The sequence below is a fragment of the Sipha flava genome, unplaced genomic scaffold, assembly GCF_003268045.1.
Source record: "Sipha flava isolate LNK unplaced genomic scaffold, YSA_version1 38_pilon_pilon, whole genome shotgun sequence".
Lineage (NCBI taxonomy): Eukaryota > Metazoa > Arthropoda > Insecta > Hemiptera > Aphididae > Sipha > Sipha flava.
In genome coordinates, this window is record NW_020273099.1 from 3,428,154 (window position 1) to 3,441,859 (window position 13,706).

The 13,706-nt window shown below is 32.1% G+C and overlaps 1 protein-coding gene across 3 annotated transcripts in view; it reads left to right on the plus strand.

The window, feature by feature from the left end:
* LOC112688349 (growth hormone secretagogue receptor type 1-like) overlaps nucleotides 1-13,706 on the plus strand; it is a 179,526-nt gene that overhangs the window by 124,886 nt on the left and 40,934 nt on the right. For all 3 annotated transcript variants that reach the window (XR_003149059.1, XM_025561510.1, XM_025561511.1), the window contains exon 3: nucleotides 12,700-12,880. Coding sequence is in view for 2 of the 3 variants with exons in the window: in XM_025561510.1 (XP_025417295.1) it covers nucleotides 12,700-12,880 (181 nt within the window). In the remaining variant the exon portion in view is untranslated. The remainder of the gene's footprint in view (nucleotides 1-12,699; nucleotides 12,881-13,706) is intronic.

Here is a 13,706-nt window from a genome sequence, read left to right on the forward strand (position 1 = left end):
CTTCAACTTCCAATAACAATATTTTTAAAAGTAATGTTTTAAATTTATTATTTATTCCAACTAAGTTTTAGACTTTTTCTAGCCGAGAATTTAATAAAAATAAACTAAAATTTCAATAAAATTGGTTGGAAAAATGGGAATGGTTGGCGTATTATATAGAAATGGACGGAGCCTTTTGTAAATATTGTGATTTGTTTGATAAAAAGATTATGTAGGCAAAGGTTCTAATCAAAAAATTGAATCTTTAGTAATAAGCAAACCATTCATAAAATGAAAAGATTCAATTGAAAAATTTACATCGCATTCAAATACCGACTATCATCGATTTTGTATCTTAACTGCAGATAATTTTCGTAAAATAGATACTGGAGGAATGTGTGATGTTGCTACACAGTTGAATTCGATAGATAGCGAAAATGTGAAGAAAATAGAGCGGTATTAGTTCCAATAATTGAAACAATTATTTTTTGTGGTGAACAAGAACTTTCTCTAAGAGGTAATGATGACAGTGGACCATTAAATTTGGTAAAACCACAAAAAAAAGACGGTAAATTTCGTGCTTTACATCGTTTTAGAGCAAATTTTGGCGACGAAAATTTAAAAAATCATTTAATAAATAATAATAAAAACTCTACTTATATAAGTTTATACATTGAAATAATAAACATTTGTGGCCAAAATATTCGAAAAAATATTGTAACCAAAATAAATAAAACCGGTTGCTTTTCAATTCTTTGTGACGAAACTTTAGATGTATCTGGAACTGAGCAACTATTTACGTGTCCGTTATGTAGATCAAAATAATCAGCTCCATGAAGAACTTTTATGTTTTTTACCAGTTTATGATCTCACTGGGGAAAATTTAACTCGAATAATTTTAGAAGATGTGAAAAATAGTGTTTGGATTTAAATAAACTTATCGGGCAAGGCTATGATGGTGTAGGCAATATGAGTGGACAGTTTAATGATGTACAATTAAGAATACGACATACGAGTATATATCCAAAAGCAGTTTTTCATCATTGTGCATCGTATAGATTAAATCTTGCTTTATCTTCGGCTTTATCTACAAAAAATGTTAGAAATTGTCTTGGTGTGATGAAAGATATTATTAATTTATTCAGGAATAATACTTTAACCGGAGAAACTTTTAAAAATTCCACTTTAGAACTTATTCCAGAAACAAAAAAAAAAAAACACGTTTAATTGAATGACACGATGCAGTAAATATTTTTGTAGAGCTTTTTGAACCGATTATAGTTAGTTTGCAAAATATTCAAGAAACAGATCGTGCAATTTCAGGAAAGACTTGTTCACTTTTGGTAGCTGTAGTAAAAATTTGTTTTATAAATTCATTACTTGTCTGTAAAAATATTTTAAGTTTCACTCTACCATTGTCACATTATTTGCAAAGCTCTAAACGTGATATTTAATCTGCTGTTGATTATGCTAAACATATTACAAAGAGGCTGAAACATATGAGACAAAATTCAAATGAATTGTTTACACAAATCTTTCAAGAGGCTAGTAAATTATCTAAAATATGTTTTGATATCTACTGAAATTAGAATTCCGCGTACTACGAATAAACAAAATTGTAAGGATAATTACTTATGTAATTTAACAGAAGAGTATTATAAAATATCTGTATTTTTACCGTGTTTAGATGGTTTTATTTTACATTTTGAAAATAGGTTTGAACAGAATAATGGTATTTTATCGTCAATAGAAATATTATTACCAAAAATCGCTTTAGAAAAAAGCGTCGAAAAACTGAAAAATCTCACTATTTATTTTGAAGATAAAATTAGTGAAAAAATATAGCAAGTAAGTATTTACTTTGATGTGAAAAGTGGAAAAATAATGAAAAAATCTCTACATATATTATGGCTATTTTAGACTCGTGTGATTCGACTTTTTACCCAAATATAAACCATTTGTTACGAGTTCTGGCAACCCTCCCAGTATCTAAAACTGATGTTGAATGATCATTTTCAATTTTAAAAAGAGTAAAAACACCACTTCGATACTAAATTGGAAATTACCGTATAACAGGGCTGACTCTTTTATCCGTTTGTTAGGAAATATCAGTTTCACCAAAAGACGTGTTGAATATAATGGCAAAATCAGAAAAAAAAATTAATATTATAAATAATAATTTTAGTATATTTATGTTATATTTATATCTACATTTTTTTTATGATGACGATATTTTTACTTATTACAATACAGTAATTATTATTTTATATTTATACATTTCACCTATTGAATTACAAAAATATTTTTTTTAAAAATTTTTTTTTTTTTACAATATGTACATAATAAAGCATTCTGTAGGTCATTACGAATTTAATTTTTGCTTAACCAATAAGAATGGTTAGAACTACTTATTATTATTATTATTTTTTACTTGCCTCCCCTCCCTCACCCGAAATAAAATCCTGGTTATGTCCCTGGATAAGATCGAACATTTTGACATTAGCCTATGTATATAGCCTATGATTATCCGCCCAATCGTAAGTTTAGCTATCCTTCGGACACTAGCCGTAACAATAATAAAAACGATAATACATTTTAAAAATTCATTAAGTCGAATTTTCTTCCTAAAACCTTGATTGATAACTCGAAAAAATTGTATTTGCCTTGACTTTCAACCTATCGAGGTTCCGTTGTACATATAAATTCGGTTGGTGAGCTTACGAGAACCGCGGACAAACGTATCGCGAACGTCCAGGGCAACGAGAGAAGATTCACGCACGGAAGCAACAGCGGAGAACTGTGCGGTCAGTTGTTATCTCAATCGGTGATCGATTCGGGGATTCGGGGCTGTTGCGGTTGCGGTCCTAGAACGTGCTCATATTGGACGAGTTCCAGGACCGTCGACGGCGCGACGAGGCTCGTTATTGCGCGCGTGCCCATTGTTTTCCGTCCTGACAAAGGACACATCAAACGGACTGTTTGGCGGCGCCTCGCGAACACGAGCTCGCGCACGGCGTCACGGCCCTCTTGCGACGGTATGATGAAAACAATTGTCTAGGAATCCTTCTGATGACTTCACCGCGACGCCCGTTCGAAAAACGTTTTTGTTTGGCTGGTTTTTTTTTTTTCAATTTTTTTTTCACTATCCCTCTGACATCTTTCACGGTTTTTTTTTTTTTTTTTTGTTATTGTTGTCTTTATGTCTTTCTTTCAAGTCACCGTGATGACTGCACCTACCATCGCCGCAATGTAAACGGCCAACAATCATTGCGCTCGAAAAACGCTTGACCGTACGCGCGTGTTGCGATTGCTCGACACGTTTTATTTACTTATTTTTATATTTTTTTTCTCCGATCCTTTCTTTTCATTCCAGGTAGACGCGCGCGTGACACGCCATAGCGCATGTACACGAGATGGCAGACCATAATAACGCCATCGACGATGGTTGCTTCTCGTATATATGCTCTATATACGATCCCGGCCTAAGCCCAAAATAGTATTTATATATATATATTCATTGTAAACGTGTTAGAATATCAGTATATACCAGTGCGAAAAAAGCGAAATAGATTATAATAATGTGGTGTGCTTGTTAACGAATAATCGACAGAGATCCGTTTCATTCGTGCAGAAAAGCTGATTTTCAGATTATTTTATCTATAGCAGTGTTAAGTCTATGTGTGAGATCGACAACTGGTCTTACAAATGGTTTTACACACCATCGTACGAGTAACCGTAACTATAACGATTTTGTCTGTAGTTATTGTATAAAATAAATACTTTTTACTACCTACTATTCTAAGTAGAAACTAGCTTAGTATTGCCAAGTGACCACAAATGTTTTTCTACGATTTTTGACCAAATTATTGTCGTGAGGTTGGACATATTTATCATACTAACAGAGGACAATTACGTCATAATCCATAATTTAAATATCCACATTTACCTAGTAACAGTAACCATGTGGTTCCAAATGCATGTCGATGTCGGTTATATTTAAATTAAAACATTTTTTTTTTTTCCATTTTTGAATAAATTGTCTCTATAAAAATAATAACTCATGGTTATATTTGTATACCACAATATTGTTATTAATAACAAAAATAAAATAGTAAATGAGTTCACCATTGATTTTCAATATTATTTTCCGTAAAAGCGCAAATGTTTTTTTTTCCTCCCATCAATAATTTCAACGTCTCTCGTTTTCGATAAACAATAAAATCTAGACTTAAACATTAATTTACTGTAGACGATCGTTTTAAAAGCAATACTAACAGCTGCTGTCGTGTTAATAATGTTTGATTTTCGTTTACTGTATAAATGTTTTCAATATATAGAAAAATACGATTATCACTCGTTTCTGGTTGAATTTATAGTGAAAATATTATTATTATTATTTAGTCATTATTTTTTTTTTAAACTTGGAACATCGGCCATTCTATATAAATAAACTTTGTTTATTCAAAGGACACAAATAATATTAATTTAATACCAGATTAAACCAAATAATTCATATAAATATATATATGTATAATTATTTATAATGTATTATTATTTCTAGCAACCCGCTCCGGCTCCGCGCAGGTATTCTCTGGATCTACAATAAAATAAATTTAGAAAGATAGCAAACTCCTAGCTTAGCGATACACTTGCCCTTGAATTTTAAATATAGGCATAAAACGAGCTCTACAACTTGCTTACTCTTGAAAAAAGTCATATGAAATGCTTTATTATAAAGGCATATACTGCGCATGAATTACTTGGATTTCGGATGATCACCCGAAAAGAGAGAGTGAAGTGGTTCAGGTGGAGGAAAAATTTCTTTTAATTTTATTTTTTCTTGCAAGCAACACATGCTTTTCTATTAACCCTTGAATTTAAATGCCAAGCAATTTTCTCATACTACTGACATAGTAACTATTAATACTATACGATCGTCTTCGTATATCGGAATCCAAGGATTGTAATTCATGGCAGAATTTTCTTTATTTACTCATGAATTCGTTACTCTCTCGGATCTGTGGCTGTTCGGTGTTACTATGTGTCTGTGTGGATAATTCTCTGGCTCTCTGTATTCGATTTCTATCTTTATCCTGGCTAAAGCGAGCCTTAAGCTCTACAGACTATTCTCTGGCTCTCTAAACTCTATTTCTATACCATTCCTGTCTGCGGTGAACCTCATGCTCTACAGAGGGTTCTATTTCTCTCTCAGCTCAATATCTGGCAGAAGCGAGCCTCACATTCCGTTGACGATTCTTCATCATGACATGACTTTATAATTTCTGTACAAAATTTACTCAGTTCAATAAATAATGGTTTTAATTTAATCTTATTGTCATGGTAAAACACCATACACACAAATTAAATAATAATACAGTTTTCAGTGTTTCTTTTTTTTTTTTTCAAAAAAAAAACCTTCCTCATAAATTACTTTATTAATTAAAAAAACCCGCATCAAAATCTGTTGCGTACTTTTAAAGATTTAAGCATACATAGGGACAGCAGGAAGTTTTATACTATTTACACACAGTTTTATACTCTTTTATATAGATTTGTTTTATACTATTTATAAATATTTAATCAACAGTAACTTTATGGACGGTAGCTGAAAATTCTATGTGTTATGTCGGAATGGTGGGCAATGGATTAAATAACACTACAAAGGATGAATGGACCGAAGATGATAATGCTAGGTTAGATATGTGGAATGAATAAAGAGAACTTGACAAGATAAAATGGGTTACATGCAAGGGGTACTTTGTGCTGCAAATGTAGTACAATCGAGATGACATAAGTTGAGATGAAAACACATGTAGAGTGAGAGACTAGAAAAGAGATATCGTGCAAGCAATTTTTGGATGGAACTGACGATGAAATTATGATAATATAGATGTGTGTGGAAGGCCGGCGCTAGAAGTATTGGCGCCTTGGGCGAAACCATGTTTTGACGCCCTCAAACCTCCCCTCTCCAATCTGCTTATATTTAGTAGTAGTAAAATTAAGTTTTTTAGTAAATTTAAATAAAATTAGTATTTATTTTGTACTATAAATTAGTATTATATCAGTGCATTTGTGGACAGGTTTTTTTTTCGTTGTGAGAATATAATAATTTTAATATTGAGCTTAGGAATTTTTTTTAATTTTTGAAAGTTTTTTTGGAGAATATAGTACATCATGCGATACTGCCTTTAATATAGAAATACTATGTTTCACTAATTACTTATTTATTAAGATAACCAGAGAACGGAATTCATTGTAAATAACTAATAAGAAATCAAAATATTATGTATAAATTAACTAAACGAAAAATATGAATATTTATTACGTGTTGACTGTAACTTGTTAGTTTATACATTTGACATTACACAGCAGATCGTACGTATCGAGAGCTCATCGAAAACAATAAATTGTGCGTGCGTTTCAGGCAACTGTGTCTTTTTGATTTACGCCACACTGCGATATTTTCGCCATAAGGTCCGAACGATTTTTACGTAATCGTTTAGTAATATGTATCTATTTATAAATGGGTAGATATTTTATGAAATAATTTTTACGAACTAAATATATATTTTATTTATACAAACAAATGCGGTGATATACAGTATTGTTACATGCATTATTTTTACATCAAAACCAGCGGTATCGATGCAGTATTTAAGTAGAAGGCACAACTTATATATTATATCTTTCAGTAGGTTGTTAATACAATATATTAAAAGATAAATTAGAAAAATAAAATGTCGGTTTGGCGCCCCTTTCTCACTGGCGCTCTGGGCAATCACCCAGGTCGCCCATAGCTTTCACCGGCCCTGCGTGTGTGTATTTGAGCAAAACTTATGAAACCAAAATACGAGAGTGAATGATTCTACGTAGTTAAGCTAGAAAGAGAGTAGATATTATAATGTTTCAAATATTATTAAGTAAAATAATAATTACTCTGTATTAACATCAAATTAATTTTTATTTTAGTCCATTTAATATTATCCACGACTATAACTTCATGTACTATCGGCTAGGTAGTACTATGGTTTTAAATATATGAAACTTAAAAATAATGACATAATTTGACGTAAATACTAACTGCTAACGTAAATACTCAAAACATCCTTGAATTCGAAGTGTTTCATTAGTGAAATGTACATGTTATATTCATAAGAAATGTTTTTTCCTATATGTACTTATTACTTTGCACGAATGAGTTCTTAATTTCAGTATGATTTGCTAGGTAGTATTTCGACTCTCGGAAAATATATGTGTTAAAAACTTATTTGAATATTTTGATTAGATCTCTTTTTTTATAAGCACCTGAATCCTATTTTATTTGTAGAATAATTCTATCATATTTCCTCAGTGCAAACTATACATAAATAATTGAGGTCAAAATCCAACTCTCTAATTTATCATAATAGATAATTATGTATATCATATATATTTACCTTTTATGGTAAATTAGAGGTATTTATAATTAGAGATACATATAAATATTATGTGTTTGTATCATTTTTACGCATCATATGTATTTAATTATATTTAAAAGGGTTTCCATTCGTGAATATTTTAATGTTATTTCATATATCACTGCATTTCATGTTGATGAAACTAACCATAAGTATAACAATAAGTATTTATGATAAAACTATCATAGTGACAGCAAGTACTTAAAAATAAAATAACAAGCAATATTTATTACATAATATCGTAGTGATATTATATAAATAATAAAATAAAACAAACCAAAAATAATAACAATCAGTAGTTAATATATCATGGGGTAGTGACAGTGAAGATACAAGAAAGAATAATAACAATTACAATTACTTTTATACCTGTCGCAATGACAAGTGCGATAGAAACAGTACGCTCCGCAAACGACGAATCGACGGGAAAAGAAAATTGCCATGCGGTTTAACACCCGGTGCAATGCCAGAATAACTCCGAATATCGCCCCATGAGATGGGATAAGTGAATGAGCAATGCAATGCTGGAATCACTCTGAATATTGCACCATTTCGCACCGGTTCGCAAAACCACTCGATTAGTTTTGGGGGGAGATCTTCTTTCCTAGTCGTGCAAATCGTCTCGGGTAGGTCTTCGATTTCGGAAAGAAGGTGAACGGTAACTTTCGTCAAATCGACGCGTCGCGACGGGGCTTTTGTATCTGCTGGATCAACGGTATCAATAAATAAATTGAAATAATATGAATAGTATTAATAACCTGTTCAGGTAAATGAAAATCTTATAAGATATATTATAACTATGATCCGCGTTTATTTACGGCATTATCGATAAACGCAAATTTGATCAAGTAATAAAAATAGTTTAATAACAATCGTACAATAGTCATATTTTAATAATAATTTGCGTATATATATATATATATCAAATATTTTTTAAAAATGTATAATAAAAATGTCATTCGAAAATAACCCTGTTCAAATTATTACATAGATATATAATTCAAACAACTGTAAACCGTTTAGATTTCATCTGCATAGAAAATCAATAACACAACTGTCATATATTATTATTGAATATTTTTATTTAAAAATAATTTTAAAACTTTTAACATAGAAGATATATGAACAAAAAAAATAGTTTGAAAAAATACTCAGAAATAAATTAAATATTTCCATTTTATGCTTGAATAGTACGTCTGCGTTTTACACGCTGCAGTTATATCCTTGTTCGATGTTCGATTCGGTAGAAAGAAAAATTAAGAGTACGTTTCACTATATCTCATTCCCATACCTACGTAAAAAAATAAATAATATAATATTTAATATCTGAAAACTTGTGTCATATTTCACCTCATATGTGTAACTTTGTAATTCGTTTTAACGAACGCAATGATTTTTTTATACGCATAAAATATTACAGCGTATATCACCGTCTTGTAATGCGCAGAACTGTGTATAATATGTGTGCATAACTTTACAATAATCTTATATTGACATTATTTTTGGATCGAACGCGCCCACGGTCAGAACTCATACACAATTAACCGTGTATTTAATGCGAACAATAATGTTTGAATACCGTTTGATAATATTAAATGCACTGCGCACGTAAACATTTAAACGTGGGCTATGATATAAAATAATTTATCATCACTATTCAACAGTAGCGTATAATTGAAATTTATTAAAATTGTAATTGGGATCGTTTTCCGCGGAGAATTGTTCGCGCGTCTGATTAAAATTTAAGTAACGGTTTCCCAACAGATGAAAATTGATCTGGATTTCAAGATGTAAAACAATCTCGTTAAACGCCCCCCGCGCGTTTGATAATATTAAAAACGTCGCGGATAGCTATAAACCGTTACTGCAAGTAGTTGTGTTCGGGGATGGGGGGAAGAAGGGGAGGGTGGATAATGACATAAATATACTCAACGTTGTAACACGTAATCATGAAAATATTCGATTCAAAAGGAATATAAAGGCATATCGTACTTATTGCTTAGCGTTTTCCGCAATTTATTGCATCACGATCCACGGGTATTTTCCTTCAATATGAAATATTATTGATTTTAAAATCTGCACCGACCAATTATCAAAATCGGTAAAATTAGCAACCATTTAGCGTTTTTTTTTTTTTTTTTTTTTTATTGTTGTAAACCTGTTTTTATCAAGTCCTATACGTATGCATAAGATCGCAGTAAAGTTTTGTGGCTGCGTTCGTGTAACCGCTACTAAATGTAATAACAGCATGGTGTGCCTGCAATACACTTTAAAATCAATCGTAATATCGAGTCCGTAAATATTATCGACGTTTTTAATAATTATTATTGTGTTACCGCGGCGGTTCGGTGTTGTTACAGGTTACCAAATATTTGAACACGGCGTTCGAATTGGCAACTGCACGTGCGTTTTTGAATAGAAAACAAATTTATTTGGCACAGCCGATGTGTAGGCGCCAGTCGCAACGACGAGGAACGAGCGAAATGAATATATTATTATTATAAATGTAAAAAACCGTGTAATGAAAACGTTATAACGTAAACATTTTGTGTGGTGCGTGAGCCGACCGCGACCGTGTCATTTGAGGACGGAGAGGATTTAAATTATATGCAACACGCAAAAAGAGCACGACCAAATTTGTTATTTTTGTCTTCACATTATCATTATTATTATTATTATTACTATTATTTGTTCGTAAACGAGAAAAACGCATAAAAACCGTACTCAGCGTCATGCCGTAACATATAAATATATACTGGCGTTCCAGTGTTATCATCGAGTATAATCGTTCCGGACATTGGAGTTTTTCTTAATCCTTCGAACGTTGTTGGGAAAGATCGTTTTATAACAGCCATCAAAAAGACGTAATGATATTAAGAGGCCGAGGATTACTTTCCAGAGAACAAATTGAATACAAATCTTAACGCGGTACATTCAATTTGGTGAATATTATATTGCAATTTTGTTCAACTGTTATTTTTATGTACGATTGTATTAAAGTATTATTCATAGCAGCGTACGTATTTATGTATAAAACGGGGTCGACATACCATCGTTAAAAACCTACGATTGTCATTGTCAGTGCATGCGCGAGAGTTGTTTTGTAATAGAAAAATTCATTGCGGTCATAAATATTACGATAATAACGAATCACAATATGTTGCACAATAACTTCAATAATATCAAAGAGTGTATTCGCGTGATTTAAATCCCGCAATATTCCTTATTATATTAAAATCTGTCAATCGAATTTTGTTCGTGTAGTTTAATAAGATATATTGTACGAGTATGGTTTTTGGTAAAAAGGTTTTTTTTTTTTTTTTAATATAAGCTGTGCTCTTCGAAATTCCGATCGTTTCATCTCAATTTGTCTGTGTCATAATATTTTTCTTCTGCGATGGCTTTAGGTATAAAAACTTTATTCTTTCGAAAGACCATGTTTACGGCTATAAAAAATATTTTATTAGTTTTTGCAGAATACAAGTATAATAATTTGTAAGTGTGGAACTTCAGAAAGAAGAAGTGATAGTTAATTAAAGCGAGGCGATAAACAATGATGAATATGAACATCATCCTTCGACTCTTCGAAACGGATCCGTCATTATTTTAGTTAAATTTTTAACACTTGGTTTACATAACGGTTTATATAGTGTACACATAATAATACAGTAAAAAATAGATTTACAACAAGATGGTGGACATTATTCGACCGTGCATTTTTAAGTTACCGGTTATCTGCATATCATACGGATAAAATCAATTATCCGGCAAACGCCCGGGATTTGTATGAAATGTTGTGTAAAACCTACTTGTTGCTCGAAATAATATTTTATTTTACCCGTAAAATATATTACATAGGGTTAAATCCGTAGGGATTTAACGTATCGCCGGTAAACGTCAATTAAATAGGTTTTTTTTTTAAAAAAAAAGAAACTTCGTCGTTTTCATTGGCTACCTACAACACCGTGTCCCGAAGTATTTATTGCTTTTTACCGTACGATTTAGTGGATGTAATTTACGCATCGAAATATGCGCACAGACGATCGGTTCGTACAGTGACAATTTTATTATATATTAGTACATCAAGTTATTGTTTATTCGGATCTAGAGGCTGCATACGATTTGTGTCCCTAAAAAAGGTATACTAAGCAGGTAATAAATCCGATCGGTAACTTGCATCCCGATATCGGGACGCAAGTCGGCTATGCCATAACTGCCGATATGTTAACAAAAATGTGTGATACTATCGATAACGAATCAACTTTACTATAACGGTCCTATAAATTGAGCGAATCGTATTAACATTACGTTAGCAATAATTGTATCAGTTTAATCTGTGTTTTATACTCGTATACCACAATTTATTGGAGTTTATCAAACTCCAGACACCGAGTAGACCGATTAGAAAAGAATTTTAATTTTTATATCTAACCTAACCATTTTATACTCATAATTTATTTCATTCCGATGTCTTTTTTTTTTATTAATATTTTAAATTTTATGTTAAAATTTATTTTACACTGATGTTTTTTTTTTTTTTATATATACATCTAATATCTATGTATTTATAAGAAATCATTTATAGTATACAATCGATATTTTCCCGATCATATAATCGATATTTTAGCTGTAGATTATCGGGAAGTAACAAGTTTACTAAAAAAATTCTATTAGGACGAAAGTAGGTTACGACCTGTTATCGACCTTTTTGGTCGGGACGAAACTTACCAATTAAATAAAATCTGAGACGCAAGTAGTATGCACCGGATCTAGATGCGAGAATATAAATGATTACATATATGTATTACGATCAAAGTGCAGTTTAAGCAAATTACGCTTGTCGGGTAGTTTACACTTTGCCTATGTGTTGCCACTGTAAAATATAGGTATAACCGTTTTTAAATCCTTACACGAGATAGTCTCAATACGCCATATTGCAATTACGATTACAACAGTGTTTACGGTGTTATTTTAGTCGTAAAAATCATTATGACAAAGTTGGTTCGTAGTGTCGAAATGTTATGTCTTTTGTACATATAATTACTGCTCCGTAGGCCATTTTTCCACGCGTCTGCCAATGCTTTACGTATTTCATACACGCATATGGTTAACGGGGGAGTCGGTCCGTCACGTGCCGATATGAATAGTGATGCGTTGATTTCATGAAATCAAACGAGACAACCTAAACACCGATACTTGTTTCACTCGTATCGCGCATTTTTTTCTACAACAAAATAATAATCAGTTTTCACTGTGATTTCAGGCAAAGCAGTACCGTTCGTCGAGCTCACGGTAGCCCATGCCTCCGTACTCACCATACTGGCCATCAGCTTCGAACGATATTACGCCATTTGCGAACCGCTGCGGGCCGGTTACGTGTGCACCAAGACGAGAGCGATGATCATATGCCTGCTGGCCTGGGGACTAGCTGCGTTGTTCACTAGGTAATTGGTTGATCAATTGGCTTTACGTAGTGTTGCGATCGACGATTTTATTATCATTTGGAATTCGTGTCAATATTAAATTTACAATACGTGTTGTGTACATCGACTGATGTTACTGTGTTCATTCGATACGGTTTTTACGATGCCGACGACCGTGTTTCTCATGCAATGCGTAGGTCTCATGTATGGCAGTCGTCGCAGTTCTTTGAAACTATAACTTTAACCGACTACTTCGTTTACGAGCGGCGAGCGGTAACCGTCACAGTCATTGCGTTTATTGTTTCCGTTGTCTCATCATCAGCGGTACAGGTATGCGGTGCAACAGAACAACGAAAGTCACGTGCGTCGTATTAATGTAAAAAAAAAAAAAAATTTTAAAAGCGCAGTTTAGCCTGATAATTTCTACAATACGTAGTATATGATATTATCATCGTGTACCGTACAACGTCATTCGTGCGGTCCAGTAAATATCCGTTTGGACGATATTTCTTCACTCGATTTTTATAATTCGGTTACAAAATACGAGCGCTTCAGGTTTTAATGAATTTTAGAATTTTTTGATTACATTTTTTATACGACGCTTTTGTTCAACTCAAGAAGATTTTTATTTAAAACGTTTTCGATTTAAAATTCTTTTAAATTTAGAAAATTTTCCATCGTCCTACTCCGTAACTCCTCAAACATTGGTAATATGTCTTTGAAAAAAAAAAGTGTAAACAATAGAATGCCACTAAGTCTTATTAAGTAACTTAGAACGGTTATCAGCAAAGTGAAATGCAGTTAGTAATTTAATAAGAACCGATTTTAAACTGATTTTTGATTGCAA